The sequence below is a fragment of the Drosophila subobscura genome, chromosome J (genome assembly GCF_008121235.1).
Source record: "Drosophila subobscura isolate 14011-0131.10 chromosome J, UCBerk_Dsub_1.0, whole genome shotgun sequence".
Taxonomy (NCBI): Eukaryota; Metazoa; Arthropoda; class Insecta; order Diptera; family Drosophilidae; genus Drosophila; species Drosophila subobscura.
In genome coordinates this window covers 13,872,176-13,899,399 of record NC_048532.1, presented here as the reverse complement: position 1 = coordinate 13,899,399, position 27,224 = coordinate 13,872,176, and the positions used below count along the sequence as shown (strand labels likewise).

Sequence of the window (27,224 nt, the reverse complement as noted above, 5' to 3'; positions counted from 1 at the left end):
AAAGTTACAAATGTACCTCTGAAAGCCATACAGTGGAAATTTTGAATTATATAAATATATTTTGTGTGGTGTGTGTATTTAAATTTAGCGCCGAACCTATCGATACTCATCGATTGTCATAGTGCCCACCACTAGCTTGTGTATTTGGCGCGTCGCGCTGAAAATGTGTGACCAGTTGCCAAAAATACCAATCGATTTTAATAACATCAATTTATTTTCATCCTCATTTTACAAACAAATATTGATGGATGCATTCGACGAGCGCACCCACAGTCTGCTCGAAGTGGTGACCCACCTGGCCTTTCTGTTGGGCGCCGAGGAGAGTGGACCGAAAAGACCAACAGCTGCGTCGGTGGCCAGGAAGCGCAGCCAGATTTTCGATTCTCTGCTGCGGAATGGCACAATGCCCGCCTCCATGAAGGAGGCGCTCTTGCGGCAGGTGTGCAGGGACATCAGGAGCGAGAGAAAAGAGGAAACGTTGCGCCACTTCCAGCAGATACTCGGCTCTCAGGATCCGTTCCTTGAAGCTGCTGGCTGCAAAGGAACGCAGAAGGATGCTGAGTGCAAAAAGGTGTCCAGGTTCAGGCTCAAGCTGCTACAGCCAGGACCATTGCAGCTGAATAAGCGGGCCAATGATAGTGAGGGCTATGCAGCCCTAAGTGATCTGAAACCAATGATGCTAACCTCCATCGATGAATTGCGACGGAAAGGCAACCCGCTCCATTTCACGCCCCGCTCTGGTTTAGCCCTCGTCAGTTTAAGTGAGAGGCGCGCTCCACCCAAGCGCTTGCAGTTGCAGGCCCCCTCCGTGACCTGCTCCGCCATCTCACAGTCCTTGGCACGCATTAGGGAGCCAAAGGACCAAATGATGCGCATAACATATCGCCTACCGCTGCCAACGAAAAGGCCACAGCCTGATAAAACCCGGGCCCGGGATGAGCTGAAGAAAAACTTCATTGCCAAGGCTATGCCCGAGAAGCACTTCTTGTCGGATACTAGCATGAGCAACGAACTGTTGCTGAGTCAGAACAAAGATTTGGTGCTGCATTACGTCGAGCAGGAGGTGCTCATTGAACACTTGAAGAAGGCAGCCGCAGGCCTGCAATCAGAGACCTTCGAGTGCTCAACCGAAGTCGGGGATCTACTCCAAATAAAAAGAAACACCACGGTGCGAACAGTGCTGCCCGAGGTGCTGTCCGATTTTGTAGAACCATTCGTGCGGTCTGGCACCGCCTTCCGACGCCTGATTGCGCGCGTCAAGAGCGGAGGGCCCCGCGAGGAGGGACCACTTAATCGGGTAATTCTCTCACTCTCGAATCTCAATCTTTGCCAGTACTAAAGAACCTATCTTTGCAGGCCATGCGGGACATCCTCATTGATTTGTTGGCCACTAATCGACAGTATTTTCATTGCCTGCCCGCCGAAAGCTTCTCGCAGCTGCTGCTCTCAGCCCAACCTGCCATGCAAATGTTGCAGCATCTGGAGAGGATGTTCGAGGCAGAACCTAGTCGTAAGCATTTGGCATGCCGATCCCCTTTATCACCTTTCATCGTTAATATTTGACCAACATTTGTAGTGAACTTGGACTTGGGTGTGCCTGGAACTGTTCTCCTGACCAGCATTGGGACGGCCATTGACAAGTGCCGAAACAGCGACTTCCTGCAGCTGCTGATGTATCTGCTGAAGTGCATGTGCCAGACTTACTTTGCCCAGCTTCAGCGATGGGTCTACAGGGGCGAGCTGGACGAGGCGGTGAACGAGATCTTCATCAGACGCCGTGCGCCACTGAATTCACAGATTGACGAGTGCAGCAAGGAGTTCTTCGACAAGGGCTACCAGCTGCACCAGGAGGAAGTTCCAGACTTTCTGTCTGGCTGCGAAAACATCATTCTGCAGTGCGGGAAGTACAATCGCCTGCTCAAGGCTTGCAATGCTCAGGTTAGAGATATTTAGCCAAAGGATTGCATTGATTATAATCAATTGCGCAATTACAGCATCCAGTCTTTGATGAGGCGTACCCCGATATAGTAGTATGTCTCTCGGAGGAGCAGCTCACGGCGATGCGTACGAATTTAAACGATAAATACAGCCGGATCCGTCAGACCTTTGAGGAGTGCAGCATGAAGAGCATTTTTGAGGAGCGGATGGCATCCAAGCTTCGATACAAAAACCGCATGGTCGAACAAACGGCGTCCTTTATTGCCGCCTGGGAGGAGGAGCAGCGCGAGCTTCTCCTGGAAGCGAATGCCAAGAAGCGGCTGCGCTACAATCAGATGAACGCAGAGCAGGAACTCCAGCAAAAGTATCGTATCGAACAGCGCCGCCAGGAGGTCGTTCAAGAGCTGCAGCATCAGCGACAACGTGAACGGTACGATGATCTGCTGCTGGAGCGTGACAAGCAGGCGCTCTTAAATCAAATACAAGTGCTACATCAGAGGGGACAGGCAGCGGAGGATGCCTCCGAATCGGATATGGCCGTGAGCCCCGATCATAGTTCAAATACGAGTTTTCAATCTTGCCTTGAAGCCCCTGAAGGAGATGCAGATGCAGACCCAGTGGACACTCCGTCATTGAACGATGAAGAACAAAATGAAATAGTTCCAGAGCCAGCACCCGTCTCTGTCGTGCCATATCACAGAAGTCACTCGGATGTTCTCAATTCCAATGAAGAAGAACCCTCCTTACCCACTGAGCTGGATCGCAATCGCAGGCACATGTTGTCCTCCGCCCTGTTGCAGGAGTGCCAATCGGAGGTGCATCTGGAGCAGTCCTCCAGCTCAGGCACAGAGTTACGGGCACTTCTGCCTCCGGACATAAACATGAACCTCAATAGATTGGAGGACACTGCGGAGCAAAGTGATCTGGAACGGAACCGTCAGCGTATGCTGCAGCATGATGGCTTCAATGCCTTCAACTCCACCGAGGATGTGCACACGCAGCGCGTCAAGTGCCATCTGAGCTCCAATTCGGCGCTGGCCATTAATCGGCGAAGGGTGATGGCAAGCGAGTTTGATATTCCGAGTGTTTGCAGAAAAGCCACAATCAAAATGGCTTCGATTGTGGAAAACGGTTTGCACTTGCCACTCGAAGTGCACAAGCTGCATGTGGTACAGCCGCTGGATGTCGCTACTCCGATGTCCACCACATCCGATGTGGATATTGATGGACTTTCCGACCACATTCCACTTCAAAAAAGACGATACTTCAGAAACAGATGCAGGTGAAGAAAACAACAGCCTGGATCCTGCAACACCTTTGTCGGTCACTCCATTGCCTGCTCAGCTTGCGCCAGCGATTGTGCCTACAAGAGCGTCTTCAGGAGCCAGCAGATTCCAAGCTGTTGGGTGGCCAACAAATTTTGGAAAGGTGAGAGAGCTGCAACAGCCGCAGAGCTCAGTCGCCTCGGTGCCGGAGTCGTGTAATCCATTTATGGCCAGGCGCTGTCTGCAGATGTCCGTAATGGAGCCCGTCAGTGCACACTACGCGCTGCTTCGCAACGAGGTGCTACGCATCTTCAAGGAGCAGCGCGTCTACGAGCACTTTCGCATGCTGCGAAACTACTTCTTTCTGCTGAACGGCGAGTTTGGCACACAGCTCACAGGCGGCATTTTGGATCACATTAGGGTGGGCATGGATCCGGGCAGCCTCTGCCAGAAGGGTGTGCTGGACGCTATTCTCAACAACGCGCTCGGAGGCTGTGCGGCTGGCGAGGATGTCGTCGTTGCACAGAATCTCACACTGGAATGCAAAAAGATACCGGTTAGCTTGGACTTCATGTCGCTGGATGCCACGTCCATGTTGACGCTAAATTGTAAAGTGAATTGGCCGCTTAATTTGGTGATTAACGGCGAAACAATCATCAAGTATGGACAGATCTTCGAGCATCTGCTAAAGCTGCGTCATGTCACCTTTGTTCTTGAGGGCTCCTTCCAGCACCTCCAACTGCTGGCCAAGCAGCACGGATCAGCACTCCGCGCTGCCCTGCAGTTTAGGCACCTGCAGGCGGTGCGCCACAAACTGTCACACTTTATTACCACATTGCAGACCCATCTCGTGGCTAATGCGCTGCAGGCCACCTGGAACGCCTTCAAAAAGGACTTGTGTGGGTGCGACTGCATCGAGGGGCTCTATAGGCTGCATGTGTCGTACTTGAAACGTGTGGCATTCCTGGCGCTGCTCAATCGTCGTAGCACCAAGATTAAGGAAACCATTGACGGCATTCTTGTGATTGTTATGCGGTTTTGCAAGTAGGCTTTAATCCTTTAAAATGGTCGCCTAACATCTAATTCCACCTTTCTTTACAGGGTTCTCGAATCGCAGTCTTTCGTTATGGAGGGAGAAGAGTTGGTGCATCCGCGCTACAAGCGCCTTGCACACGAGGAGGCAGAGTTTGAGAAGTTCCTGCAGTACTTCATCTACTTGGGCAAAAAGCTGGCTGCCTCCGGGTACCAAGAGGAAATCGGAGACCTGATACGTGTTATTAATTTTAACAACTATTACAAATTATCTGACGGATCCACATCGACCTTCACAAATCGAATCTAGCAATCGTGCGTCCGAATTTGTTGAAGGATTCTTTGATCCAAGAAGTGAGATAAGATTTAAGGATTTTAATTAAGAATGCATGAAAAACAAACATGACTTAAAGAATCACACAATATAGGTTAATTATTTAGTTTAATTATGTTACATTTTTCCCGAATGTTTTAAGACAATGAATTTTAATGAAATAAAAAGATAAGATATAGCGGCCAGCATATGTACATATATAAGTTTATATTTATATTTCATATAAAATTTCGTTAAGAAAAAAAATGGAACCTTGAAGTATGCAACAAAAATTTCGTTAAGAAAAAAAGGTTGAACCTTGAAGTAGGCTACAATTTTTTTCATTAAGACCAAAAAGTTGAACCTTGAAGTATGCAACACAAATTGCATTAAGACAAAAAAGTTGAACCTTGAAGTAGGCTACAATTTTTTTCGTTAAGAAAAAAAAATTGAACCTTGAAGTATGCAACAAAAATTTTGTTAAGACAAAAAAGTTGAACCTTGAAGTATGCTACAATTTTTTTCGTTAAGAAAAAAAGTTGAACCTTGAAGTAGGCTACAATTTTTTTCATTAAGACAAAAAAGTTGAACCTTGAAGTATGCAACAAAAATTGCATTAAGACAAAAAAGTTGAACCTTGAAGTAGGCTACAATTTTTTTCGTTAAGAAAAAAAAATTGAACCTTGAAGTATGCAACAAAAATTTCGTTAAGACAAAAAAGTTGAACCTTGAAGTATGCAACAAAAATTGCATTAAGACAAAAAAGTTGAACCTTGAAGTAGGCTACAATTTTTTTCGTTAAGAAAAAAAAATTGAACCTTGAAGTATGCAACAAAAATTTTGTTAAGACAAAAAAGTTGAACCTTGAAGTAGGCTACATAATTTTTCGTAATTTCAGGAAATTTTTGTTGCATACTTCAAGGTTAAACTTTTTTGTCTTAACGAAAAAAATTGTAGCCTACTTCAAGGTTCAACTTTTTTGTCTTAATGCAATTTTTGTTGCATACTTCAAGGTTAAACTTTTTTGTCTTAACGAAAAAAATTGTAGCCTACTTCAAGGTTCAACTTTTTTGTCTTAACGAAATTTTTGTTGCATACTTCAAGGTTCAATTTTTTTTCTTAACGAAAAAAATTGTAGCCTACTTCAAGGTTCAACTTTTTTGTCTTAATGCAATTTTTGTTGCATACTTCAAGGTTCAACTTTTTTGTCTTAACGAAATTTTTGTTGCATACTTCAAGGTTCAACTTTTTTGTCTTAATGAAAAAAATTGTAGCCTACTTCAAGGTTCAACTTTTTTTTCTTAACGAAAAAAATTGTAGCCTACTTCAAGGTTCAACTTTTTTGTCTTAATGAAATTTTTGTTGCATACTTCAAGGTTCAATTTTTTTTCTTAACGAAAAAAATTGTAGCCTACTTCAAGGTTCAACTTTTTTTTCTTAACGAAAAAAATTGTAGCATACTTCAAGGTTCAACTTTTTTGTCTTAATGAAATTTTTGTTGCATACTTCAAGGTTGAATTTTTTTTCTTAACGAAAAAAATTGTAGCCTACTTCAAGGTTCAACTTTTTTGTCTTAATGCAATTTTTGTTGCATACTTCAAGGTTAAATTTTTTTGTCTTAACGAAAAAAATTGTAGCCTACTTCAAGGTTCAACTTTTTTGTCTTAACGAAATTTTTGTTGCAAACTTCAAGGTTCAATTTTTTTTTCTTAACGAAAAAAATTGTAGCCTACTTCAAGGTTCAACTGAACGTTGAAGTAGACTCACAAATTTCTTAATTTTCGTGAAATTATGACACATTTTGTAGCCTACTTCAAGGTTACATTTTTTTGTCTTAAAAATTTGCACAGTGGCGCCCCGCGAACTCGACGGCCACTTTGTGAACTAAAAAAAGGCACCCCCATTTGTTTTGGTAATACAACTTGTGTCACAACATATTTTTACATAAGGGGTTCTTATGTGTGTATCTTATGTATGGTTTTTATAATCTGCGCTTATGCTTTCCCTCCAAAATCTGTGAGGGCTTACTTGGGCTAAGCCAAAGTATATTTCGGTATATTTCGGATGGTCAGGAGGTATTTTTGATCGATAAGCCTCCGGGCACACTGCCTCTTTTCTCTTTTTGGTTTGATCCTTATTTTGTAAACAATCCAAGAAAAGGAAGTCGTAAGAACTAGCCAATCTTTTTGAAAATTGATTGATAAATCGGAAAAAATTATAGTCTTAGCGCTGAGACTCCTAACTAGCTAGCAATATTAAATAGAACATCAAAATCGAGGAAAACGATTTAAGATTTACGGTATATTTACGGTATATTTTGAAAATGTAAGTGATATTTCGGTATATTTCCGAGGGTCTGTCGGTAGAAAAGTCTGCGGCCCCACTGGCCATGAGTAATTTGTTCGTTTATTTTTAGTTTATTCACTTTTACACGTTTTCTCTTAATTGCATCCCATTCGAATCGCTTTCGCAGCAGTAATAATTGAAAATGCAGGTAAGGGCTATATTTAAACGCATGACAAGCGCCAGGTGTGCGGGAAATGCGTGGAGTTCCACTTTTGTGGGTGTGCGCTGCAACTGAAATATGAAAGTCCATATTTGGGCAGATGCGATGCAAGTCGCAGGCCGAAAATAAATGAATTGTGAATGAAAACTCACCTGGTTCGAACTTTTGTAGGATCCAAATGAAGACACCGAGTGGAATGATGTGCTGCGGGCGAAGGGAATCATCGGACCCAAGCAGAAGGAGGCCGAAATCACAGAGGATCAGATCCAAGCCCTAATGGACGATGCGATACAGCGCCGCACAGACCTGCCACAGAGCGAGGGTCAGCGTGACAAGAAGATCGATGACATGTCGCTGGACGAGCTGGATGAGCTGGAAGACTCTGAGGACGAGGCGGTGCTGGAGCAGTACCGTCAGAAGCGTATTGCGGAGATGCGGGCCACGGCTGAGAAAGCCAGGTTTGGCAGCGTGCGCGAAATCTCGGGACAGGACTATGTCAGCGAAGTCACCAAGGCTGGCGAGGGTATTTGGGTGGTGCTGCACCTGTACGCGAACGGCGTTCCGCTCTGCGCTCTCCTCCACCACCATATGCAACAGCTGGCGGTACGGTTCCCGCAGACAAAGTTCCTGCGCTCCGTTGCCACCACTTGCATACCGAACTTCCCCGAGAAGAACCTGCCCACGATTTTCATCTACCACGAGGGCGCCATGCGCAAACAGTTCATTGGCCCCCTGGAGCTGCGCGGAGAAAAGCTGACGGTTGATGAGCTAGAGTTCATGCTCGGCCAAGTGGGCGCCGTCGCCACAGAAATAACCGAAGATCCCAGGCCCCAGATTAGGGACAAACTGCTTGCTGAATTGGAGGACAAGAGCTCGGACTTTTACTGAAGATCCTAAGCTCCACACATCACTATCCCCATCCACATCCAAAACCTCTTAAGCTACGCCTCAGAGATGATCTGTAGCGAGATTCTTTTGTAGCATTTATGTTTCGTTGCCACCTTGTGCATTTTCTTCACCAATAAACCTTTACTTTTCTACACGAATCCGCATTCACTTATTAATCTGCTTGGAAGTGCTGGCCGCCGCCGCAGCCGCCGTCTTGGCCACGCTCTTCGGCTTGCCCCGGAATATGTTGGGATCGATGATGCTGTAGGGGTGCTCGCAGGCCGGATTGAGGACGCGGCCGCGCCTCAGCTCGTGCTCCTCGAGCAGATGGGGGGCGAGCAGCAGGAAGAGCTGCTCAGTCCACGAGGGAAGGCCGAAGCTGGAGAAGCACAGCTCCCAGTAGGGCAGTCCCAAGTGGGCGATGGACATCCGCAAATACTCGCTGAATGTCTCCGCCAGGAACTGCCAGCTCAGGGTGTTCAGCTCCAGCAAATAGAACTTGGGATTGTTCGAGCTCGTCGACTCGTACAACATGCACACCTGAACGAAACGGAAACCAAGTCATTATATGGAATCTGAGGACCCAAACTAGATCCTCATCACCTTCGCCATCTCGTTGATGTTGTTGATCTCGAATATCTTTGACTTTGCGGTGATGGTTGGCGTAGCGTTGCCCCACTTGTCTTTGCCCGTGCCACTGGAGGCACTCGGCATTGTCAGGGGCAGAAGATTGGCCGCCGAACTGGAGCCAGCTCCTGACAGTTCCGGGCCACCGCTAGTCACAGCCGGCGGGTGAGCAACGCCACTGCTGGAGTGCGTCGTCTCGATATTCTCCCGCAGAAGTGTCACCTGCAGCAGGTGCGGGAAGTAGATGTGTCCCACGCGGCGGATGTCATTGGCTGCAGATGAGATGTGTAGGAGCATGCCACCGCATTGGATGCGCTACTCACGCGCATACTGATAGCTCCAGTTGAGCACGAATCCGTCGGTGGACAGGTAGAACTTCTTCATGTCTTCCGGCAGATAGACGCAGTGTCTCTGCTCCCAGTTGACCACTTGGCTGGCGGTCAGCGGCTGTCGGCGCTCCAGGCTCACATTGCAGACCCGCGGCACAGTTGCTGAGGCAGGTTTCAGGATGTTAGAGCAGCTCTTTCTGACTTGGCGTTGGATACTCACAGAGTGTCTTGATGAGGCCCAGCGTTAGGTTTTCGTAGAATGCATCTTCCGGCGAGAGTTTCTTGTTCATCATTAAATAATTTTCGCCATACAAAATATTGTGTTCAGTTTAACGTGTCAGACGTGTGTTGCTCTCTATTGCTTTTCCGATTCGATTGATTGATTTTAAACAAACAAAACCCCAACCTGGAAACGTGTTGTGTTGGAAACGGCAGGGCTGCCGCTTATAAAAATCGGCAAACTGGCACAGGAACCGACTCACAACATTGATAAGGATTTATTTACAAGTATTTAGTATAAGCTCGGCAAAACATAAGCTGATAACAATAATTGTCGAATGGGAAATGGGGAGTTCCAGAGAGAAGATAATGTGAGAATGGTTTTGGAGCTATTTCTCGGCTTTGCTTGTGGTCTGCAGGTTGCGGTCTCATCTCTTGCTCGACGCGTTTGCCTCGCTCTCGGCCTCCTCCTCGTGTCAGGAGACCTCCCAGACGGTGGACTCCACAGACCGTCGAGGCCGTGCAGCCACCTCCACATGGGCATCCAGTCCATCGCTGAGGCGACTGAAGCGGCGCGCCCAGCTGCCGCGGTTGGTGCCCTGACTGCCGGCCACCGATGTCCGGTTGCTGGCATCGCGAAACAGACTCATGATGTCCTGGCTGTCCCCCTGGGCCCGCTTGATGCCGTGCTGGTACTTGGCCTCCTTGGCCAGCAGCTGTTCCCGCTGCATCTGCGTCTTCACCTCGGAGGGCACATCGGGTATGATGAACTGCATTATGCCGGTGATTACAAACACAACGTGCTGTTGGGGGGTAAAGGAGAATTGGGCTACAGTGCCTGCATTGGAAGCACTTCAACTACTCACCTCAAAGACCACAACAAAGGCTAGACGAGCGGCAAACACGTGCCAGTAGTGGGGGCTCAGGCCGTATGGTTCGTAGTCCTTAGGGCCATTCCTGCAAAACGGATTATGAATGGTTGGGAGCATCAGGATAAGGTAAGGATGCGGCTTGACCTACCGATAGCCACGATATTGACAAGTGTCTGGATCACGCTCGCTGACCGTGGCGCCCCACTCCTCCTTGTAGTCCGAGGTGTTGAATATGGAGAGCGAGTGCTCGATGTAGCCGGCCAGGGTGTGGGTCTCCGAATAGACAAACTTGTACACCATCCTCGGTATAAAGTCGCTGGTATAGGCAATCACAAAGGCATTCGAGACGACAGCCGTGTAGGTTATAATTCGCAGGATGCCGTACCAGGCACCGATATCCTCGACACGCTCGGCCAGTGGGCGTCTGGCCTGAGTCACCATTTTGTATGCGTCCAGCCGGATCTCGGCCACATTGTTGAGGAGCGCAAAGAGCGGAGCCAGGGGAAAGGCAGCCACAAACAGAGTGACGAAGCCATATTGCAGAACTAATTGTAAAGATTGCAGAATTAGTCACATGGAAGGCACCTTCTAAGACTTTCTACTCACTCATCTCCAGGTACTCATCGAAAAGGGCCAGTCGACCCGGATCCTGCATATGATAGTCCTGCTCCCAAGCCATGTGTAGATGCGATTCATCCTTGGTTGCCTGCAAATGAGAAATAGAAACAATATTGGGATGATCCAGCTGATCCAATTGCTTACCTGTTTGTGCTTCCGCTGGCGCCACCAGTTCCAGAACTTGGGGAACAGATACTCCATAAAGTTGTTCCAGCACTGCTTGCCCACCATGATGATGGCCAGTTGGATGCAGAGCTCGGACAAGCAGCCCGCCGGATCACAGATGTCATTCTTCAGTCGGAAAAACTGACTCCGACGCGCCTGATCGTCACCGGGATAGTCGAAGAAGCGGCCCTTGAAGAAGGCAATGTAGATGAGCGACGAGTAAAAGTTCATGAACTCAAAGAAGAAGATCTTGAACGTGTAGGAGTCCTCGTACTCGGTGTGGGTACGCGGATTCTCCAAATTTGTCAACTTGATTGCCATGCGATGGTAGATCTGTGCACGAAAATAGAATAATTTAAATATATGTAATAGAAAATGTAATCAGTATCGACACCTACTCGTGTGAGTATCATTATGACCACCAGATTGATCAAAGCTGCCGTCACACTGGTGAATAGTTTGGCGTGCTCCTTCACAAAGAATCCACCGCCGCCATAGATGACCGACACCAGCGTAATGCGGTACAGGATGGTGCCCAAGACGGCAGACAGCACCACAGATATCTGAGCAAGAGTTCAGTTCAAAGTGGAATCATTGAACTATATTTGTAAGCTAAACACTCACCATAAAGAGCACCGCACTGCCGGTGACAACGAATCGAATGGCTCGGTTCCAGGTGGACATGTAGGGCTCCTTTTCGCGTGTGACTGGATTCATGCGGAATGTGGTTGCATTTGTCTCGAACTCGGGTCGGTTCTCCTCATCCATTTCCACGTTGTGCAGATCCCACTCCCACACAAGCACCGACTGCTTGCGTTTCCACAGCTCCAGAAAGGTGGTGGCTATTGGCAGAAGATGATCAATGTCCAATTGCGGCACTGTGGAGGCGTCACTTACCCCAGAACGACATGAATATGGCAAAGAACACAGTTGAGGGATTGTCAAATAGGTAAGTGAGACGCGAGAAGAGGCAGGAGTCCGACAGACTCTGGTAGCTGCAGGCCTTGTCGCAGAGTGGACAGAGAGTGATGTTGCCGGGGCCAGCATCGTTGCAAATCTCCTTGCTGGGCGTGTTGTCCTCCGACTCCAGGGTGGCCAGGCCGTAGATGAAGCACAGAGTGCCCACCACAGAGGGATACACCAGCATTTCGGTGTAGAAGCCCAGCCAGCAGAAGTACAGCGCTATCTTGTCCCCAAAGTACTTGCGCACCAGACACAGCGGCTGCTTCTTGTACCACTGCGAGGGATGGGCCCAGGTCTGGTAGAGCACCCGCCTGTCCAGGGAGATGCCGCTGGAGTGCGGCCGATCGTAGCGCCCCTCGTGCAGCGGAAAGCATCCCAGGTAGGTGCCATCGTTCATCAGCCGCCGGATCCCACTGCGATCGGTTTCGTCGTAGGGCGTGCGTATCAGCACCTGCATGACCATCAGCGATCGCTGGGCACTGGTAAAGGCTGTGGCACGATCCTTGACAATGAATCTGCGTAGTTGGGATCTATGTAAGTTCCTAAAATTCCCCAAACAAAACCACAACTTACTGCTCCTCCGGATTTCCATTAGCTGTGGCTGTCTTAAACGTTGTCTCTCCCTCCAGCAAGCTCTGATCGAGCTGAATCTTTTTGGTGAGGCGCTGCCACACCTCCCGCCAGTACTGCACATTCCGCAGCACCACATTCTCCTCATCCTGCAAAGAAAAGGAGCATCAGAACTGATGCTGATTGCGGCTAATGCGAAGACTTACCCAAGATGGCTTCACGGATATCGTAATGAAGCGTTTGACAGGCAGCTTCAGGTTCATGACCTCAGCAAGTCTGGTTTCCAGACGCCAGGGCAGATGGATTTTGAGGAAAAAGGTTTTCTCGTTGAACGACTGCGACTTGTCCTCCAGCTCCACCTCGAGGCCCTCCTTGATCAGGTTCTCCATGAAGCTGCGCCTGAGATCGCGCCGACGGGCCTCCGCCTCCGTCATGACGCCCAGATCCTCTTCCTCCCAAGCCAGCACCATGTCAACCTTGCGCCTGCCGTCGCGGAACATGAGAGACTCGGGATCCAGCCCCTCCCGATCCTGCTTGCTGATGCGTCGCCGCTCGTCCCCCGAGTCCCCCGTAATGCTGTTGCTCTTGCTCGCCTTTCGGCTGCCGTAGTAGCTGCCGCTGATGCTGCTCGCCGTGTCTGAGGCTTTGCGCTCCGTGGGCATCAGCTGCCGGTAGCCGAACTGGTCGGCCAACACGTTGGAGTGCGAGGACTCCATGACCTCGTACGACTGATTCACCCGATCCTCCGAGCTCGATCTGTGGCCGCCCAGAGTGGGGCTCAGGTTAAGTGCCAGAGTGCGGCGCATGGCTGTGCCCGGGATATCCTCCTCATGGCTGCCGACAATCTTCGGCCCGAAGGCCTGCGTGGGACTGGGCTCCGCCGAATCACCCTCCAGATGGGTGGGCAGCGGCATGGCAATTGAGTTTGACTTTTGGTACAAGGAGCCGTTGCTGGCTCGCACCACCGAGGAGTTGAGCCACTTTTCCGTGTAGGCCGCAGAGTTGGCCCGATAGGCGATCGCTTCCTTGCCCTTGGACCTCGGCAGAATCGGAGTGGCAGGCTTGGCCACCACCGCAGCGGGAGTGCTCTCCGGCTGGCTCGTGTTCGTCAGATAGTTGTAGATGTTGTCGGCTGGAATTCGCTCTGTTTCGCTCTGTATTCGAATGTGTGCTTCGGGCTCCTGTGGAGGATGGCAGCTGTAATGGTTGGACTACCCTCCAGACATCGTTGCACTCACCCCATAACCGATCAGTCGGCCAGCCACAATGCCACTGTCCTGGCTGAGGCGTCGCGGTCTCAGTTTGGTCTGGCTGTGGCGGTACATGCGCTCGCTCTTGGACGGACTGGACATCACCTCACGCCGTGCGGTCGTCTCTGGTCGAGAACTGCGCAGCGTTGGCACCGAAAGGAATCCTGTGTGGGGCAACAATTATAGCACTCTGCAGGCTCTGTTCAAGGGGATGCACTCACGGGGAAACTGAAATACCAACTGCTCGCTGGCTTGATCGCACTCCCGGGCTGTGCTGATGATGAGATCCTCTCGTGAGCTGGCCTCCGTTATCGGAGCAGTGCTCTCGTCATCCACGCTGTCGATGCGTATCTGAAATATGTGTGACTTGTCGCCAGATCGCTCTCCGGGACTGCTCATTGTGGGACGCTACTGGCTGGTTGGCAATTGCTTTTTCCACTCCCTCGTTTTGGGCTCTGGTTGTGACATGGAATTCTGTGGAGCACAATTGTAGACGGTGAAGCCGGAAGGATAATGTCTAGTGTCTAATTTGGAGCACAGCTGCTCCAGTACCCATGATAAACTATTTAAGGTTTGCTTCGGTTTGCTGACACTCGAAACGGAAAGGACAAGAAGTATTCAAAAGTTCGACTGAGATGGGGGACAATGCATAAGCTTGTGTCCTGCGACCTCCACGCGATGGCTGCGATGTTAAAAATTCATCGATGTTTGTACTACGGCCCTCGAGTGGCTATTCATATTCGTATTTGTGTCTTCATTTGCCAGCCGCGACCCAATCAGAGGCGTACTCGCACTCAAGCTCACGCACACGCCAACACACACTCGACATTGACCCACGAATTCTTCCCTCCGCTCGGTTCGGGCTTGGTATATTTGTATTTGTCCAAGTTGATGAGGGTTTACGGAGTGCCCGGACATTAGTCAATGCACTGTGGGAGCAGCTCCACTTGACTCCCAAAGGTTAGTCAAACAAACTTGTTGCTAGCGTACTGTCACCTCACTCTACCCACTCCCAAGTGCTGGAATGACAAGTGCTCTAGATAATTGCCCCAGATTATTGCTGGATATACGTACATACATAGTATGTATGTATATGTATGTAAAGGACTGTGGGAGTGTGCTACAAGTTTTACTTTGCCCCAAAACATATGTATCTTGGGACAAATAAATCCGTACTCGTACCTGGAATTCTAATGGGTGTGCGACGGTCTCGAAATGTCAGCGCTGGTTGGCAGTTGTGCAAAGTCCCATGCCATTGAAGTAATCACAACAATTGAAGGATTATTGATCGCTCCAGTCAGCTCCCAGTAGCACTCGAAGTAACAATCGATTATTGATTTGCAGTCCCGCACTCGGATGCAGCTCTTAGTTTCACAATCTGCGAATGATCAGTCGCGCTGCGCTTACAGAAATGGGCACTATTGATTTTGTGTTTCCATAATCATTATCTGTGAATCAATTTTCATGCGCTCGCATGTCCATCCGTTGTAGTCCCCCGCACTTGACTCAACACTTTCCGACCTGCATATACATATGGGTCTTGTCCGACTATAGCGACTGTTCCGACTGTTCCGACTATTCCGACTATTCCGATGTGCCTGGCTCTGGCTCTCGCGCACGAATGACCACAGCAATCCAACTCTGTCTCTGTCTCTGGCTCTGTCCCTGTCCGTGGTGTCAATGGTCGTTGACGAGCTGCACAGGATATCGGTACTCCTGGATAGATAATCACGGTTGTGGCGCTCTCTCGTTGAATAGTAAAACGAGCGTACGGGTGGGGGGAGGTACTGGCACCACCGCCCACACGAATATCCTATTAATATTGGACCTCGTGTTGGTTATTCGTGATAAGTTTCTAATTTTAAATCAGGTCTAGTAACGCTTTCCTCCACTAACTTTGAACTACTTTCTGTGAATGACGTCAGTTTCCTTGGGGCGGGTTATGGACTGACTCTTCCATCTGTTGGTGATGGAATACTCGTAAGTCACATGAGGCAAGAGGTCTTGGAATATGCTCCCCTGGCTGGGAATTCAATTCGTGACCACAGAAATAGCCCTCCAGCAGAGCTCTCTTATGCAGCACTTACTATTACACTATTATTCTCGGACGTGGAATCTATTTTGATTGAATGTACGTCATTAACAGCGCCATTTCGAGTGCTGGGTGCGTGCCGCTCGGTTGTCCTGTAATAGTGCTTTGATTGGCACCACCTATAGATACGAATACTCGTATGCAAATGGCACCTATTAATATTGATATGCGGCCATGTACTCGAGGGCAGGAGTATCCATCATCCCCGTACGAGTTCAATCGGAACTTTTGATTGAATGGAAACATTTTTGAAGGCCTCACTGCTCAGGGGCACAGCTGGGGAGAAGGGCATTCCCTTTGACCCCTCAAATACAAACAGTTTCTGCTCCTTTTAAGAGTAAATATTTTGGTAACCTCCACCGTAATATGAATCAAATACACTTGAAATGTTTTACATGCAAGATCCCTGCACCTAGTTCGAGTCGGCCACAATTACCGTGTCGTCTCCATCGATCTTGCATTGCTGCAGGACATCCAGTTCGCAGCTGCTCGTCGCCTTGTTGAAGTACAGACCCTGTCCGCAGTCGCCCGCGATGGTCTGGCCGTGCAGGCACACGAAGAAGCCGCGACAATTGTTGGCATCTCGGGCCAACTGGCCGTGCAGGCCGTTGCAGACTCCGACCCGCTCGCCGTTCTCCATGAGGCAGGTGCCGTCGCTCTGGCGACAGATCCTCAGCAGGCTGTCGAAGCTCTCCCCGTTGCGGCAGCGCTGCGACACGGGCACATCGTCCTCGCAGCTGGTGTAGCGCCGGCAGTCGCCCTGCTCCGCCACGGAGGTGCCATTGCCAATGACGCTGCACAGGCTGTCGAAGCTGGTGGGTGCGTCCGTGCATTGCTTTTCCAGTGTGCTCTGTGCACGCAGAGTGGAGTTTCCGGGCAGCTCTGTCTGCGAGTCGACGTCGCTGGGCAGCTCCAGGGCTTGGCACTGCTGGAGCGTGGCGTTGAAGAAGGATCCGGAGTAGCAGCACTCGTGACGCAGCTTCCCGGACACGCAGATGTAGAAGTTATTGCAGTTGGCCGGATCTGGCAGAATGTAGCCGTGTTTGCCCTCGCAGACCAGCGGATCGGGCGGCACGTGCTGGTTATTTGTCTCCTCATCATCGTCCCCATTATCCACGAACGGACAGGAGCCATCGTCCTGCACGCACAGCAGCTGCTCCGGATCGAAGAAGCTGCCCGCTGCACACCGCTGAGCCACGGCAATGCCCCCAGCACAGATGAAGTACCGCGTGCAGTCGCTGCGATTTGCCAGGTAGCTTCCCTCCTGGAGGGTACCGCAGCTGTAGACGGCGCTGCTGTTTCCATCCAGCTGTCCGTTCTGGCACGGCTCCAGCGCCAGCGCCTCTGGCTCGCAGGCCCCCAGCACGGGATTGTACTGCTGCTGGGCGGGGCACTCCACGGGAATCGCCAGGCCACGCACGCACGCGTAGTACAGGTTGCAGTAGAGCTCGTGGGGCAGGCGCACTCCGTGCTGCCCCGCACACACTCTTCCGGTGGACTGCTCCTCCCCAGGGTCCGACTCCTTCTGGCACTGGCCGTGGTCGGCGCGGCAGAGCGAGAGCAGACTGTGGAAGTACTGTCCCTGTTCGCACTGGTGGAGCCGCGTGCCGTTCTGGCTGGAGCAGCTGTAGTACGCGCGACAGTCCTCGGGATGGGCCACTAGTCTGCCATCATCCACGCCCGAGCAGACGGCCAGCTGGCAGCTGCCATCGTTGGGTCTGCAGTATCCCTGGGCGGCGTCAAAGAAGCTTCCAGAGGCACAACTCTGGAGTACAGCGGGCTGCTGCTGCAGGCACAGGTAGAACCGTGTGCAATCCTTGGCATCAGGCACGCTCAGGCCATCCGATTGGCCCACACAGCTGTTCTCCGCAGCCGACATGGTCAGAGTTTGAATTTGCTCCCGGCACTCGGCGTGGGCCTGACACTTGTTCAGTTTGGGGGAAAATTGCTGGCCCCGCAGGCAGCTGCCCAGCAGCCACTCCTCCTCTTCGCAGTAGTGAAACAATGCCGAACAGTGGCCACCGTCAGCTGAGATCAGTGGCAGCGGCCGCAACTCCCCATTGTGGCAGACGCGGCGCATGCCGTTGGCCTGGCACCTGCCATCGCTGGGCACGCAGCCGAGCAGCGGCTCGAACTGTTGTCCCGCGAGGCACTGCATTCGCACCCACTGGCTGTCCGAGCACTGGTCATAGATGCTACAGCTGCCGATCAGGCCGCGTTTCTGGCCGCTAACACAGGAAGTCGTGGCATTCTGCGGACACTGCTGGGCGTCGTTGGGCACACAGTAGTTGCGCTCGCGGCTGAAGTACATGCCCAGAGGACACTGTTGCCGCCACCACACGTTGTCCAGGCACATGAGGAAGCTGTCACAGCCTGCCGCGGACGGACGCACAGCCAAATGCTGGCAATCCTGTGGCGGACTTTGGATAATTGTCGCATTGCAGATGCTCCGATCGTTTTCCTTAGAGGCAAGAGAGAGCGGCAGTGGCAGGCAGGCGCCCATCAGGGAGGAGTAGTAGAGCTGCTTGGGGCAGTTACGGAGGCGCCACTTGCTGCCAGAGCAACGGAAGTACTGGAGGCAGCTGCCATTTGTGGTGGACATCGTTTGGGCCTCGCTGGCATTGGTGCAGGCTGGCAGATAGGTGACCCGCGCATAGGCGCAGACCATGTCGTCCCTCGGCTCAAGGCAGCGGCGCTGTTCCGGGTTGTAGTAGCGCTGATCGGTGCAGGTGCGTCGCCGCCAGTGCCCCTCCACACAGACCTCGTACTGGGAGCAGTTCGCTGGCACTGAGCGCAATTCATCCACGATGCAGGCAAGCTGGAAAACAACAGACAATAAGAGAGGTTAGTAAGTTACTGATCAATCGATAAAGCATCGATTAATGTACGAAAGAGTAAGCCTAATTATAGATTCTTTCTTACACTTTGGGACTTAAGCATAGGAATAAGATCCTCATGTTCCATTCTGAATAAAAGGCCGAAAGTGGAATTCATCTAGTTTGAATTTATTGTAGCTCATGGTTATTTTTATGGTACATAATAGAAGTGGAACAAGCGGAACTTTCACATTAAACATAACTCATAAATAACATGGGATTAGATGCACTTAAAACTCACAAAATAGGGGACACGCGCGGATAAGGTTTATGCAAGTTTCTGGAAGAATCTCTTAAGGAATGATAGGGACCTTACTTTTTCCTGCGCCTCCAGCGAGCGCTTCTGAATGACATGTTCGGCGCACACTCCCATCTCGGAGTCGAACACCTCGCCCATGGGGCAGGAATGGAACGTGACACTGACTCCGTCCGAGGCGTCGCACGAGCAGAATCCGGATCGTGTGTTGTGGGCCGGGAAGGGCTCATAGCGAGCCCGCTTCTGGCACTCCAGCAAATTGCAGGCAATGTTGCCGATGACACCCTTCAGGGTGCACAGGCCCACGGCAGCGTCAAAGACGTGCCCCTCGTCGCAGCGGTGGTAGACGGCGACTCCGTTGCAGCTACAGAATCCCTCAGTGGTGTTCCTCGCCGCGAACGGCTCGAACTGGGCACGACGCCGGCACTGGCTGGGATCGCATGCCTCAACCGTGCAGGCGGCCAGGGCCTCGTTGTAGAGCTCTCCGTTCTCGCAGCTGTGGTAGGCGGTGACGCCGAACTCCTCGCAAGTGCAGAAGCCACTGGTCGTGTTGCTGGCCGAAAACCTCGAGAAGATATCCCGCTTGATGCATTGCGTCATGTCACAAGCCGTATTGGCGACAATTTTGGCCGTTGAACTCAGGCAGGCGCCCAAATCGATGTCGTACGCGAGGCCCGTTTCGCACGGCACAAAGACCTGACTGCCGGACATGCACAAGCAGAATCCTGCGGTCGTATTCGAAGCCTTAAAGGTGGACAAGTCATCCATTGTGGCGCAGTTGCCTGGCGCGCACACTGAGCAGGGTGCCTGCGTAGAGTTGAGATTTAGTTGTATGGATTTCCCTTGAGATTGTATTAAATCTGGGTCTTACCGAGGGTATGACGCACATCTGCTCTGACGCATCGAACACCAATCCCTCGCTGCACGTATCGTAGACCACTTCGCCATTATCGCAATAGCAGAAGCCGGCGGTGTCGTCTTCCGCCTTGGGGGGGAATGGCTCAAAATCAGGCATATTCACGGTGCACTTGGATGCATCGCAGGTGCAGCTGGCATCAACCTGCAAGGAGACAGTGGGGAGTCGCAATTAAATAACTCCAAACAACTGATTGATTTCTGATACAGCACTTTGGGCACCTGGCATAGCTTGAGGGTCCAGTCAATAACCTCGCCCTCGGGGCATTCATTGTAGATTGGGAATCCGTCTTCGCAATAGCAGAATCCTTGCAGGTCGCCCTCTGGCTTGAATGGATCGTAGGGCGGCAGCAAGTCACATTGGTTGACGTCGCACTGCTTGGTGGCACAGGGATCCTGATAATGGATAATACATGTGAGGGGGAGAAATTAGATGCAGAATTTAGCACATTTCTACCTCTGGCTCTGTGCAGATCCCCAGCGTCGGGTCGTAAACCGTGTTGTTCAGGCAAGCCTCGTAGATGGGACAGGTGTCCCTGCAGTAGCAGAATCCAGACCGATCCGGGGCGGGGAATGTTGCGTAGTCTGTCAGCTTGTCGCATTCAGTCGCTTCACATGCGTTAGTTGTGCAGATTATCTGCAGAGAGAGGATACACCTTTGGGTGAGCAAATGAGAAGGTTGAGGCATTCCTTCAGTTTACTTACTTCGGGGGCCAGGCACGCTTTGTCTTCGAGGTTGTAGACTGTGTTGGCTGGGCAGCTGTCATACGATGGCAACTTGTCGACGCATATACAGAATCCAGCATCGGTATTCAGAGCAGGAATCGTGTCAAAGTCTGCCTTGCACGAGCAACCATTGGGATCGCATCTGGGCTGTTATGGAAATGGAATCGATGTGAGAACACTGTTTGGGAGTTCAGATGTCCAATGGTCTTACGTCAGGCTGTGGGATGAGGACACACGCAAGATCCTCACTGTTGAATGTGTAGCCAATGGGGCAGGGCACCGGCACGGGCTGTTGAACGCGGCACAGACAGAAGCTGTTCGGATCCTGGTAATCAGGCGATACCCAGTACTCTGGATTGCCGACACATGCCGCCGGGTCGCACTGTCCCGTCTGAGTTGAGAGCGGAATAATCGATTGTTACTCGCCTAAAGTTGGCTTTTATATTAACAATTCTGGACTTACAAATTGGCACATGCCATCGACGGCGTCGTAGACGTAGCCTTCGCCGCAGGACTGGATGTAGCCAGCACCGCCATTGCACAGGCAGAAGCTTGAGTTGTCGCAATTCAGAGTTGGGTAAGTCAGATCCTCAGCAGCACCCTTGCAGGTGGCCTGATCGCAGTCCACCTGGAGGCACAGATGAAAGGTTAAGGATGAACTCACGTGGATTTCGGATGCATTCACTTACACTGGGTACGGCCAGGCAGATGCCGAAGGTGGCGTCATAGGCGGTGTTGGCCGGGCAGGAAACGATGGTGGCCTCCTTGTTGAGGCACAGGTAAAACCTGCTGGTGTCCCCAACCACTGGGTAGGTGGTAGCGTCTGCGGCTGTGGCACACAGCTTTGCGTTGCATTCCGTTGCGGTGGAGCACAGTCCTGTGGCGTTGTTGAAGGCCTCGCCCACTGCACAGTCCACTACCTGGGCCACGCCGTCGGTGCAGAGGTAGTACTTGGTGCAGATTGGATGGGGCACGGCTCCAGAGGCGCAGCTGCAGGGATTGATGCATTGAGCGGTGACATCGATCTCGCACACCTCTCCGTTGTACCACTCGCCAGCGCCGCAGGAGTGCTGGATGGCCAGGCCGTTGTAGCAGCTGACGTAGCTGGTGCAGTCATCGGGAGTGGGTAGCTGGTAGCCGTTGGGCTTGTTGGAGCACACCCAGCACGTGGCGGCTGTGTCGGGCACGCAGACACCGTTCTGCACCACATTTCCCACGCCGCAGCTGCCCTCGACCATCTCACCATTCTCGCAGAGCAGATACTTGCCACAGTCTGTGGGATGGCACACAATGGAGCCTTGGGCAATGCCTCCAGCACAGCTGCCATCCGACTCGGCACTGCGCCTGCCGCGGTGGCTGACCATGAGGCTGGTGTTGCCGATATCGGGTCGCATGAAGTTGAAGAGTAACTTGTTTTCGGGGCAGCGACCAGTCTCGTCCAGTCTGCAGATGCCCAAGACCGAGTCGAAGTAGTAATCTTTGCTGCACTGCTCCTCCTGCCACTTGCCGCTTATGCATGTCTGGTAGCTAAAGCAATTCTTACCGCTGGCAGCCTGATCGCTCACGTTGCACTCGTCTGTGGATGAGTCCACACAGACCTTCTCCGAGTCTACCTTGCACGCGACTAATGTGGTGTCGAAGAAGCTGCCACTGCTGCAGCTCTCTGACAGCCAGACTCCGTTCTTGCACTGGTAGTACTTGGCGCAGTTCTGCACATCCACCAGCAGCTCACCGTCCGTGCACTCGGCCTCAGAGCTATCGGGACACTCATTTGTAGAATCAACCTGGCACACGTCTATCTTGCTGTTGAAGAAGTTTCCCTTTCCGCAATCGCCAGAGATCAGGACGCCGTTCACGCAGACGTCGTACAATCGGCAATTCTGTTTGTTGGCAACGAGATCTCCGTTCTTCACATTATTGGCACAATCACAGTCGGCGGTGGGCTCGGTTACTGTCGTCACATCATCGCAGGGTTCGGTTGTGGTCGTCACCTCATCGCAGGGTTCGGTTGTGGTTGTGACATCATCGCAGGGTTCGGTTGTAGTCGTCACATCATCGCAAGGTTCGGGTGTTGTTGTGACATCATCGCAAGGCTCCACAGTGGTGGTGTCGTCGCATGTGCCGGGCTGACAGTTCCAGCCTTGGGGATTGAAGATGCTGCCAACGGGGCAGTACTGGGTCGTTGCAGTCTCGCCGGAGCAGAGGTAAAACACGGAGCAGTTGGTCTTGTCAGCGACGGCAGAGCCATCAGCCATGCCAACGCAGAAGTTCTGCCAGCAAACTGAGTCCGTGTCGGCGATGCAGGTCTTCAGGCTTACATCGAAGTACGATTTCTGTGGACACCTCTCCAGCGTGGCCACACCAGCCGAGCACGAGTAGTAGTTGGCACAGTTATCGTCGTTGGTGGGAAGTAGGCCATCGGCCTCTCCCACGCACAGGTTCTGCCAGCAAGTCTTGTTGGTGTCCGGAATGCAGACGGCCAGCGTGTTGTTGAAGGCGCTGCCTGCGGCGCACTTCTGGGCGTATGCCTGTTGCTCGTCGCAGATGTAGTACTCGCCGCAGTATCCGCTCTTTGGCAAAAATGCTCCGTTCACCTCATCGGTGCATAGATTGGTTGACTATGGAGTGGAGCGTTAGTTATCCGTGCAGTCGGCTCGGCAGAATCAACAGGAAAACTCACCAGGGCAAGGGGAGCGACAAGGCTCAGCTTGCAGAGTCCTCGACCGGCGGTGGCACACTTGCCGTTCTTGGGGTTGTATTCTTTACCGGCTGGGCAGGTCACAGACCGGGCAACGCCCTTGCCCGAGCAGCGGTAGTAGCTGGAGCAGCTCGTGGGGTTTGGCCAGTGGGGCGACAGGCCGCGTAATTTGCGATAGACGCATTCAGGATCGGCGGCTCCGACAAGGACCGCCACTGTAGTGAGGGTCACCACAGCTAGCAGAGCAACTGCGAAGAACAAACAAAAATAAATCCCAGTTCCAATCTCAAGTGTCCTGATCCTGCTTACCTCTCATATTTGTTCGATAGTATTCCACTCGTGATGCTTTACCAATAATGAATGTTGAACTCTGCCCAATTGCCAAAATTTCGAAACCTTTATATACATTATAGACACAATAGTGGGTGTCTGCCAGCGATCTTCATTTGCCTTCGCTGACAGCCCTTATCTCATTCAATTATGTTGATCGTGTCGAACATGCGCCCATCGTGTCAGTTTAATTGAGGTGTGAAGTCTTTCGTGGGTTCCTGGAACGCAACTTTGGCCACTCCCCATTCGATGCCCGGAATCTGCAAACTTATGAATGGAATGGAGTGGAGCTGAATGTCAGGAACAACTCTTCTCGTTTCAAGATCGCTCAGGCCCAAGGCCATAGATAGAAAATGCATGCAACGTAGGCTGCTGGAGGGAGCTGCTATTCATACAACTTTATTGGCAAACCGTATCGCAGGTCAGCGCAATCGAATTCCAGTAGAGATCGGCTGCACATGTATGTATGTGCCCCACATTCCCCTCGCACTGTATGTACTTATGGCAATCGTAGGGATTTGGTAAGTAATGCACTCCCGGATGTGCCTGGCACGCAGCGTCCGAATCTATTGCGGGTGGAGGTTTGGTTGTCTGAGGTGTATCAGTGGATACACCCGATGCATTCGTTGGATCCGATGCTGCCTCAGAAGTTTCTCTCGATGGATCTGGGGCTGCATTCGTAGTCTCTCCCGATGGATCCGATGGTGCATCCGTGGGTTTGCTCGTTGGATCCGTTGGAGGACCAGTAGTCTCTCCCGATGAATCCGATGGTGCATCTGTGGGTTTATCCGTTGCATCGGAGGTAGGACCAGTAGTCTCTCCCGGTGGATCTGAGGGTGCATCTGTGGGTTTAATCGTTGGATCCGAGGGTGAGCCAGTAGTTTCTCCTGAAGGATCCGATGGTGCATCCGTGGGCTTGCTCGTTGGATCCGGTGTTGAACCAGTAGTTTCTCCTGAAGGCTCCGAGGGTGCACCAGTAGTTTCTTCTGAAGTATCTGGTGTTGAACCAGTAGTCTCTCCCGTTGGATCCGTTGGTGCATCAGTGATTTCCCCCGATGACTCAGAGGATTCGTCACTTGGCTCATCGTCGGTGGGCTCTGGCGAAGTGGTTGTCGTTGTTGGCTTCGTTGTTGGCCGAATACATCTTCTGGCGTTGAGGGAAGTCGCCAGGAGCATTAGCTGCACGGACATAAATATAAAAGCCACTGCCACAAGCAATGGATGTTGTTTTTAGTACTACTCAGGTTATTCTTTCATGCTCGTACTTACGTTTCATTTCATGCAGCAGTCGACTTGATTCACTATTAACCCAAACTAATTATCAGTTCGCCAGTGTCCTTCTATTTATACCATTTCCAAGTACTGCATTCCATCGCTGCACTTATCATCTGCATCTAATTAGCATACACAAGACATCGAAGTGTTCTTCTTATCTTGCCCTAACATGATTCATGATGATTGTCCTATGATAGCGGTGGGAGAGTAAATACAACTTATATTTGTAATTAATTCAATTTGATAAAGAAATCAATGGCAATTGATGGCAGAATAACAGAGAATATTTTCTAAGCATTTATGTTGAATTTAAAGGGAGTTACATTAGATTTCAAGTCAAGGTCGTGGAAAATAGTTTAATATTGATAAGATAATAATTGGAAAATAGCTGCAGTCTGAATTAAATAAAGGGGGTCTTTGGCTGTAATGTCTTTGGCTGTAATGTCCACTCATTATTCTAAATACTCTAAATACAATTGAAAAAATAAGATCTTAGTATCAGATCTATTGGAAGGTATCTATCTCATGTTTTTCTTTTGAACCGAATGCAAAAGGAACTTAAATCACCCTCTCTACTGTCAGATAAGATAAGATCGGAGTTGTAAAATATGAAGGGTACGGCACACAGTTGATATAAACTCTTTTTTTTTGTTTCGCATGTATTGCATATTTTTGGGACCATTTTTAAATCACTGCCTTCAAAATTCAGCGAACAAAATGGAGCAAACCATAACCTTTAGATTTATACAGCTCTTCATGTCATCGTTTGCATTGACTGGCATTAAAATTAAATACGCTTCTGCATTCAACAGTACAATAGTTTGGAATATAAATAGATTTAAAACACAATTCAGATTAGCATGACTCACTTCCGAAGAGCGCAATCGGAGTGAGTGGCCGTTTAAGTATTGCATTGTAGCCCACTTTTTCAATTGAAATAAAGTTTACTTTTTCCCAGAACACTTATAGTTTTCCATTTTTAATCAATTGCATATACATATGTAAGTACGTTTGTATATGTACCTCTACGGCAGATACCTACCCGGTAGTCAGGAGGCATTATGGGTTCTAGAAAGAGAATGTAACATCTGAATATGAATACTTATAGATTCAACAGCTTCAGCTTTACTTTCTCATATGCTTCAGGGTTTTGAGAAGTTACCTTTTCAGAGCCAGGTAGGTATGCCTTAGTCGAGTCTCCGCTGAATTGGTGCAGCTTGTATATTTCTAAATCGGAAATCTACTCGTAAATTAAATTGGTCGATAAGACTGATAGGCAATAAAATATATATTTTCCGCTGGCTTCCTATACAAGTGTAATCAAAACCACGCAATGGGAAGTACTGAAAGGTGGCTATAAAAGCACAGAGCCTCAAGAATAATCAGAGCATTGCTGCAACGTCGACATTCACAAATATGAGAGGTAGGAGCATAACTTTTGGCGCTGTATCACACAATATTCGCAAGATCCTTTTATGCTTTCAGGCCTGTGCACTGTGGTTACATTTGCATTCCTTGTGGGTTATGCGCTTTCGTTGCCTTTTGACGATGACTACATAGCATTCGAATCGACAACACTGGATCCCAGCACCGAAACGGAGCCCCAAGATATCGACACTACACTGCCGGCTCCCGTTCTGTGCGAAGAGGGAGAGGAATTTCTGGCAGCGCCCAATTGTCAGCAGTACTACCAATGCCTGTATGGGGAGGGAATATTAAAACTCTGTCCTCCGGACCTCTATTGGGACCCGGCACTTGACGTTTGCGGCTGGGACTCAAAGTACTGTGAGAATGTGGATGAGCCCGCTGGCAAGGAGTCGGACTGTTCATCTGGCCTGCCGTTCCTTCCCTATGAGCCAGACTGCGGCAAGTACATTCAGTGTGTCTACAATAACGGGATTAAGCAGAACTGTCCAATCGGGCTTTTCTGGAACCAGCCACTCCAGAGATGCGACTACACGTGTGACTCCCGTTTCGGGTACTCTGAAGACGATCAGGAGCAATGAACGAATATGTTGTAACCAACGAAAATGCGTTCCCAATAAATGTAATAAAACAAAATACATTTAAGCAATTAAATTTTTGTAGCCGACACCTCAAGAGGCTTCCCCTTATAGATAACGGCTTTTGCACAAACAGATCTGATAAGAAGTGCAACGAGCTACCTAAAGAGCTACTTATAAGTGTCAATGCACAAAGCCCGAATATCACTTCTCTGAATGCTTTTGTCTAACTCATACGCGAATTCGCTGCGCTCTCCCACTGCCCTAAGCACAAAGATGTCTTCACGAGATTTATTAAAATTTGTAATATCACTAGTAATACTCAGCCAAATTCTACTGCGCGGAGCAGAGAGTGCCTCTGTGGATTCTCAATACATAAAAAGTGATGAAGTGCAGTTAAATAATATTGAGTATGAATCACAATTTGGCCGAGATAATAAATTTCTGCATACACGACCAACTAAACCAACAAAACCAACTAAACCAACACCACCTCAA

At 50.2% G+C, this 27,224-nt stretch overlaps 7 protein-coding genes across 14 annotated transcripts; 3 read left to right on the top strand and 4 right to left on the bottom strand.

Annotated features, from left to right (window-relative positions):
• Positions 1–189: 189 nt before the first annotated feature.
• Positions 190–4,715, top strand: LOC117894781. The gene is given in 6 exon segments (XM_034802006.1): positions 190–1,297; positions 1,357–1,510; positions 1,577–1,938; positions 1,995–3,223; positions 3,225–4,247; positions 4,305–4,715. Coding segments are annotated over 6 exon segments (4,062 nt in total). The 5' UTR covers positions 190–244; the 3' UTR covers positions 4,546–4,715.
• Positions 4,716–6,905: 2,190 nt separating this feature from the next.
• On the top strand, positions 6,906–8,100 carry LOC117894771 (viral IAP-associated factor homolog). Its single transcript, XM_034801994.1, has 2 exons — positions 6,906–7,042; positions 7,226–8,100. Exons 1-2 carry the CDS (start codon positions 7,037–7,039, stop codon positions 7,940–7,942), a joined length of 723 nt encoding a protein of 240 aa, XP_034657885.1. The 5' UTR covers positions 6,906–7,036; the 3' UTR covers positions 7,943–8,100.
• LOC117894767 (tubulin polyglutamylase complex subunit 2) lies at positions 8,064–9,279 on the bottom strand. Its single transcript, XM_034801985.1, has 4 exons — positions 9,119–9,279; positions 8,893–9,060; positions 8,546–8,841; positions 8,064–8,482 (listed from the first exon to the last, which is right to left on the bottom strand). The coding sequence occupies exons 1-4, from the start codon at positions 9,189–9,191 to the stop codon at positions 8,108–8,110; spliced, it is 912 nt and encodes a 303-aa protein (XP_034657876.1). The 5' UTR covers positions 9,192–9,279; the 3' UTR covers positions 8,064–8,107.
• Positions 9,280–9,518: 239 nt separating this feature from the next.
• On the bottom strand, positions 9,519–13,954 carry LOC117894780 (anoctamin-4). Its single transcript, XM_034802005.1, has 12 exons — positions 13,777–13,954; positions 13,530–13,719; positions 12,512–13,457; positions 12,309–12,454; positions 11,670–12,250; positions 11,397–11,614; positions 11,171–11,335; positions 10,752–11,105; positions 10,596–10,695; positions 10,138–10,534; positions 9,984–10,074; positions 9,519–9,920 (listed from the first exon to the last, which is right to left on the bottom strand). Exons 1-12 carry the CDS (start codon positions 13,952–13,954, stop codon positions 9,594–9,596), a joined length of 3,693 nt encoding a protein of 1,230 aa, XP_034657896.1. The 3' UTR covers positions 9,519–9,593.
• A 2,061-nt stretch (positions 13,955–16,015) lies between these two features.
• On the bottom strand, positions 16,016–23,506 carry LOC117894743. Its single transcript, XM_034801945.1, has 11 exons — positions 23,428–23,506; positions 23,101–23,366; positions 21,110–23,038; positions 20,884–21,048; positions 20,632–20,811; positions 20,400–20,567; positions 20,152–20,331; positions 19,908–20,090; positions 19,651–19,839; positions 18,840–19,586; positions 16,016–18,465 (listed from the first exon to the last, which is right to left on the bottom strand). The coding sequence occupies exons 1-11, from the start codon at positions 23,432–23,434 to the stop codon at positions 16,060–16,062; spliced, it is 6,420 nt and encodes a 2,139-aa protein (XP_034657836.1). The 5' UTR covers positions 23,435–23,506; the 3' UTR covers positions 16,016–16,059.
• Positions 23,507–23,831: 325 nt separating this feature from the next.
• Positions 23,832–24,761, bottom strand: LOC117894769 (integumentary mucin B.1). Of its 7 annotated transcripts, none has more exons than XM_034801988.1 (3): positions 24,718–24,761; positions 24,216–24,653; positions 23,832–24,185 (listed from the first exon to the last, which is right to left on the bottom strand). In XM_034801988.1, exons 1-3 carry the CDS (start codon positions 24,722–24,724, stop codon positions 23,848–23,850), a joined length of 783 nt encoding a protein of 260 aa, XP_034657879.1. In that variant the 5' UTR covers positions 24,725–24,761; the 3' UTR covers positions 23,832–23,847. The 7 variants fall into 7 exon arrangements, with proteins under 7 accessions (XP_034657879.1, XP_034657880.1, XP_034657884.1 ...); XM_034801989.1 differs by having other exon boundaries at positions 23,832–24,182; XM_034801993.1 differs by having other exon boundaries at positions 23,832–24,180; positions 24,280–24,653.
• Positions 24,762–26,110: 1,349 nt separating this feature from the next.
• Positions 26,111–26,802, top strand: LOC117894774 (peritrophin-1). 2 transcript variants are annotated; one of them, XM_034801999.1, is made up of 2 exons: positions 26,111–26,151; positions 26,196–26,802. In XM_034801999.1, exons 1-2 carry the CDS (start codon positions 26,140–26,142, stop codon positions 26,727–26,729), a joined length of 546 nt encoding a protein of 181 aa, XP_034657890.1. In that variant the 5' UTR covers positions 26,111–26,139; the 3' UTR covers positions 26,730–26,802. The 2 variants fall into 2 exon arrangements, with proteins under 2 accessions (XP_034657890.1, XP_034657891.1); XM_034802000.1 differs by having other exon boundaries at positions 26,125–26,146; positions 26,209–26,802.
• Positions 26,803–27,224: the final 422 nt, after the last annotated feature.

What these genes read in the sequence shown, in the direction of transcription:
- LOC117894767 (XM_034801985.1), bottom strand. Translation starts at nt 9,191, where the DNA reads ATGATGAACAAGAAACTCTCGCCGGAAGATGCATTCTACGAAAACCTA. An exon ending in CTGGAGCTATCAGTATGCGC is followed by an intron (nt 8,842 to 8,892) that starts GTGAGTAGCGCA and finishes TCTCATCTGCAG; the next exon opens with CCAATGACATCCGCCGCGTG. An exon ending in ACATCAACGAGATGGCGAAG is followed by an intron (nt 8,483 to 8,545) that starts GTGATGAGGATC and finishes CGTTTCGTTCAG; the next exon opens with GTGTGCATGTTGTACGAGTC.
- LOC117894780 (XM_034802005.1), bottom strand. Translation starts at nt 13,954, where the DNA reads ATGAGCAGTCCCGGAGAGCGATCTGGCGACAAGTCACACATATTTCAG. An exon ending in GTTGGTATTTCAGTTTCCCC is followed by an intron (nt 13,720 to 13,776) that starts GTGAGTGCATCC and finishes TGCCCCACACAG; the next exon opens with GATTCCTTTCGGTGCCAACG. An exon ending in TCATAATGATACTCACACGA is followed by an intron (nt 11,106 to 11,170) that starts GTAGGTGTCGAT and finishes TTTCGTGCACAG; the next exon opens with ATCTACCATCGCATGGCAAT.
- LOC117894743 (XM_034801945.1), bottom strand. An exon ending in TTGTCGCTCCCCTTGCCCTG is followed by an intron (nt 23,039 to 23,100) that starts GTGAGTTTTCCT and finishes TCCACTCCATAG; the next exon opens with TCAACCAATCTATGCACCGA. An exon ending in CGCTGGAGGCGCAGGAAAAA is followed by an intron (nt 18,466 to 18,839) that starts GTAAGGTCCCTA and finishes GTTGTTTTCCAG; the next exon opens with CTTGCCTGCATCGTGGATGA.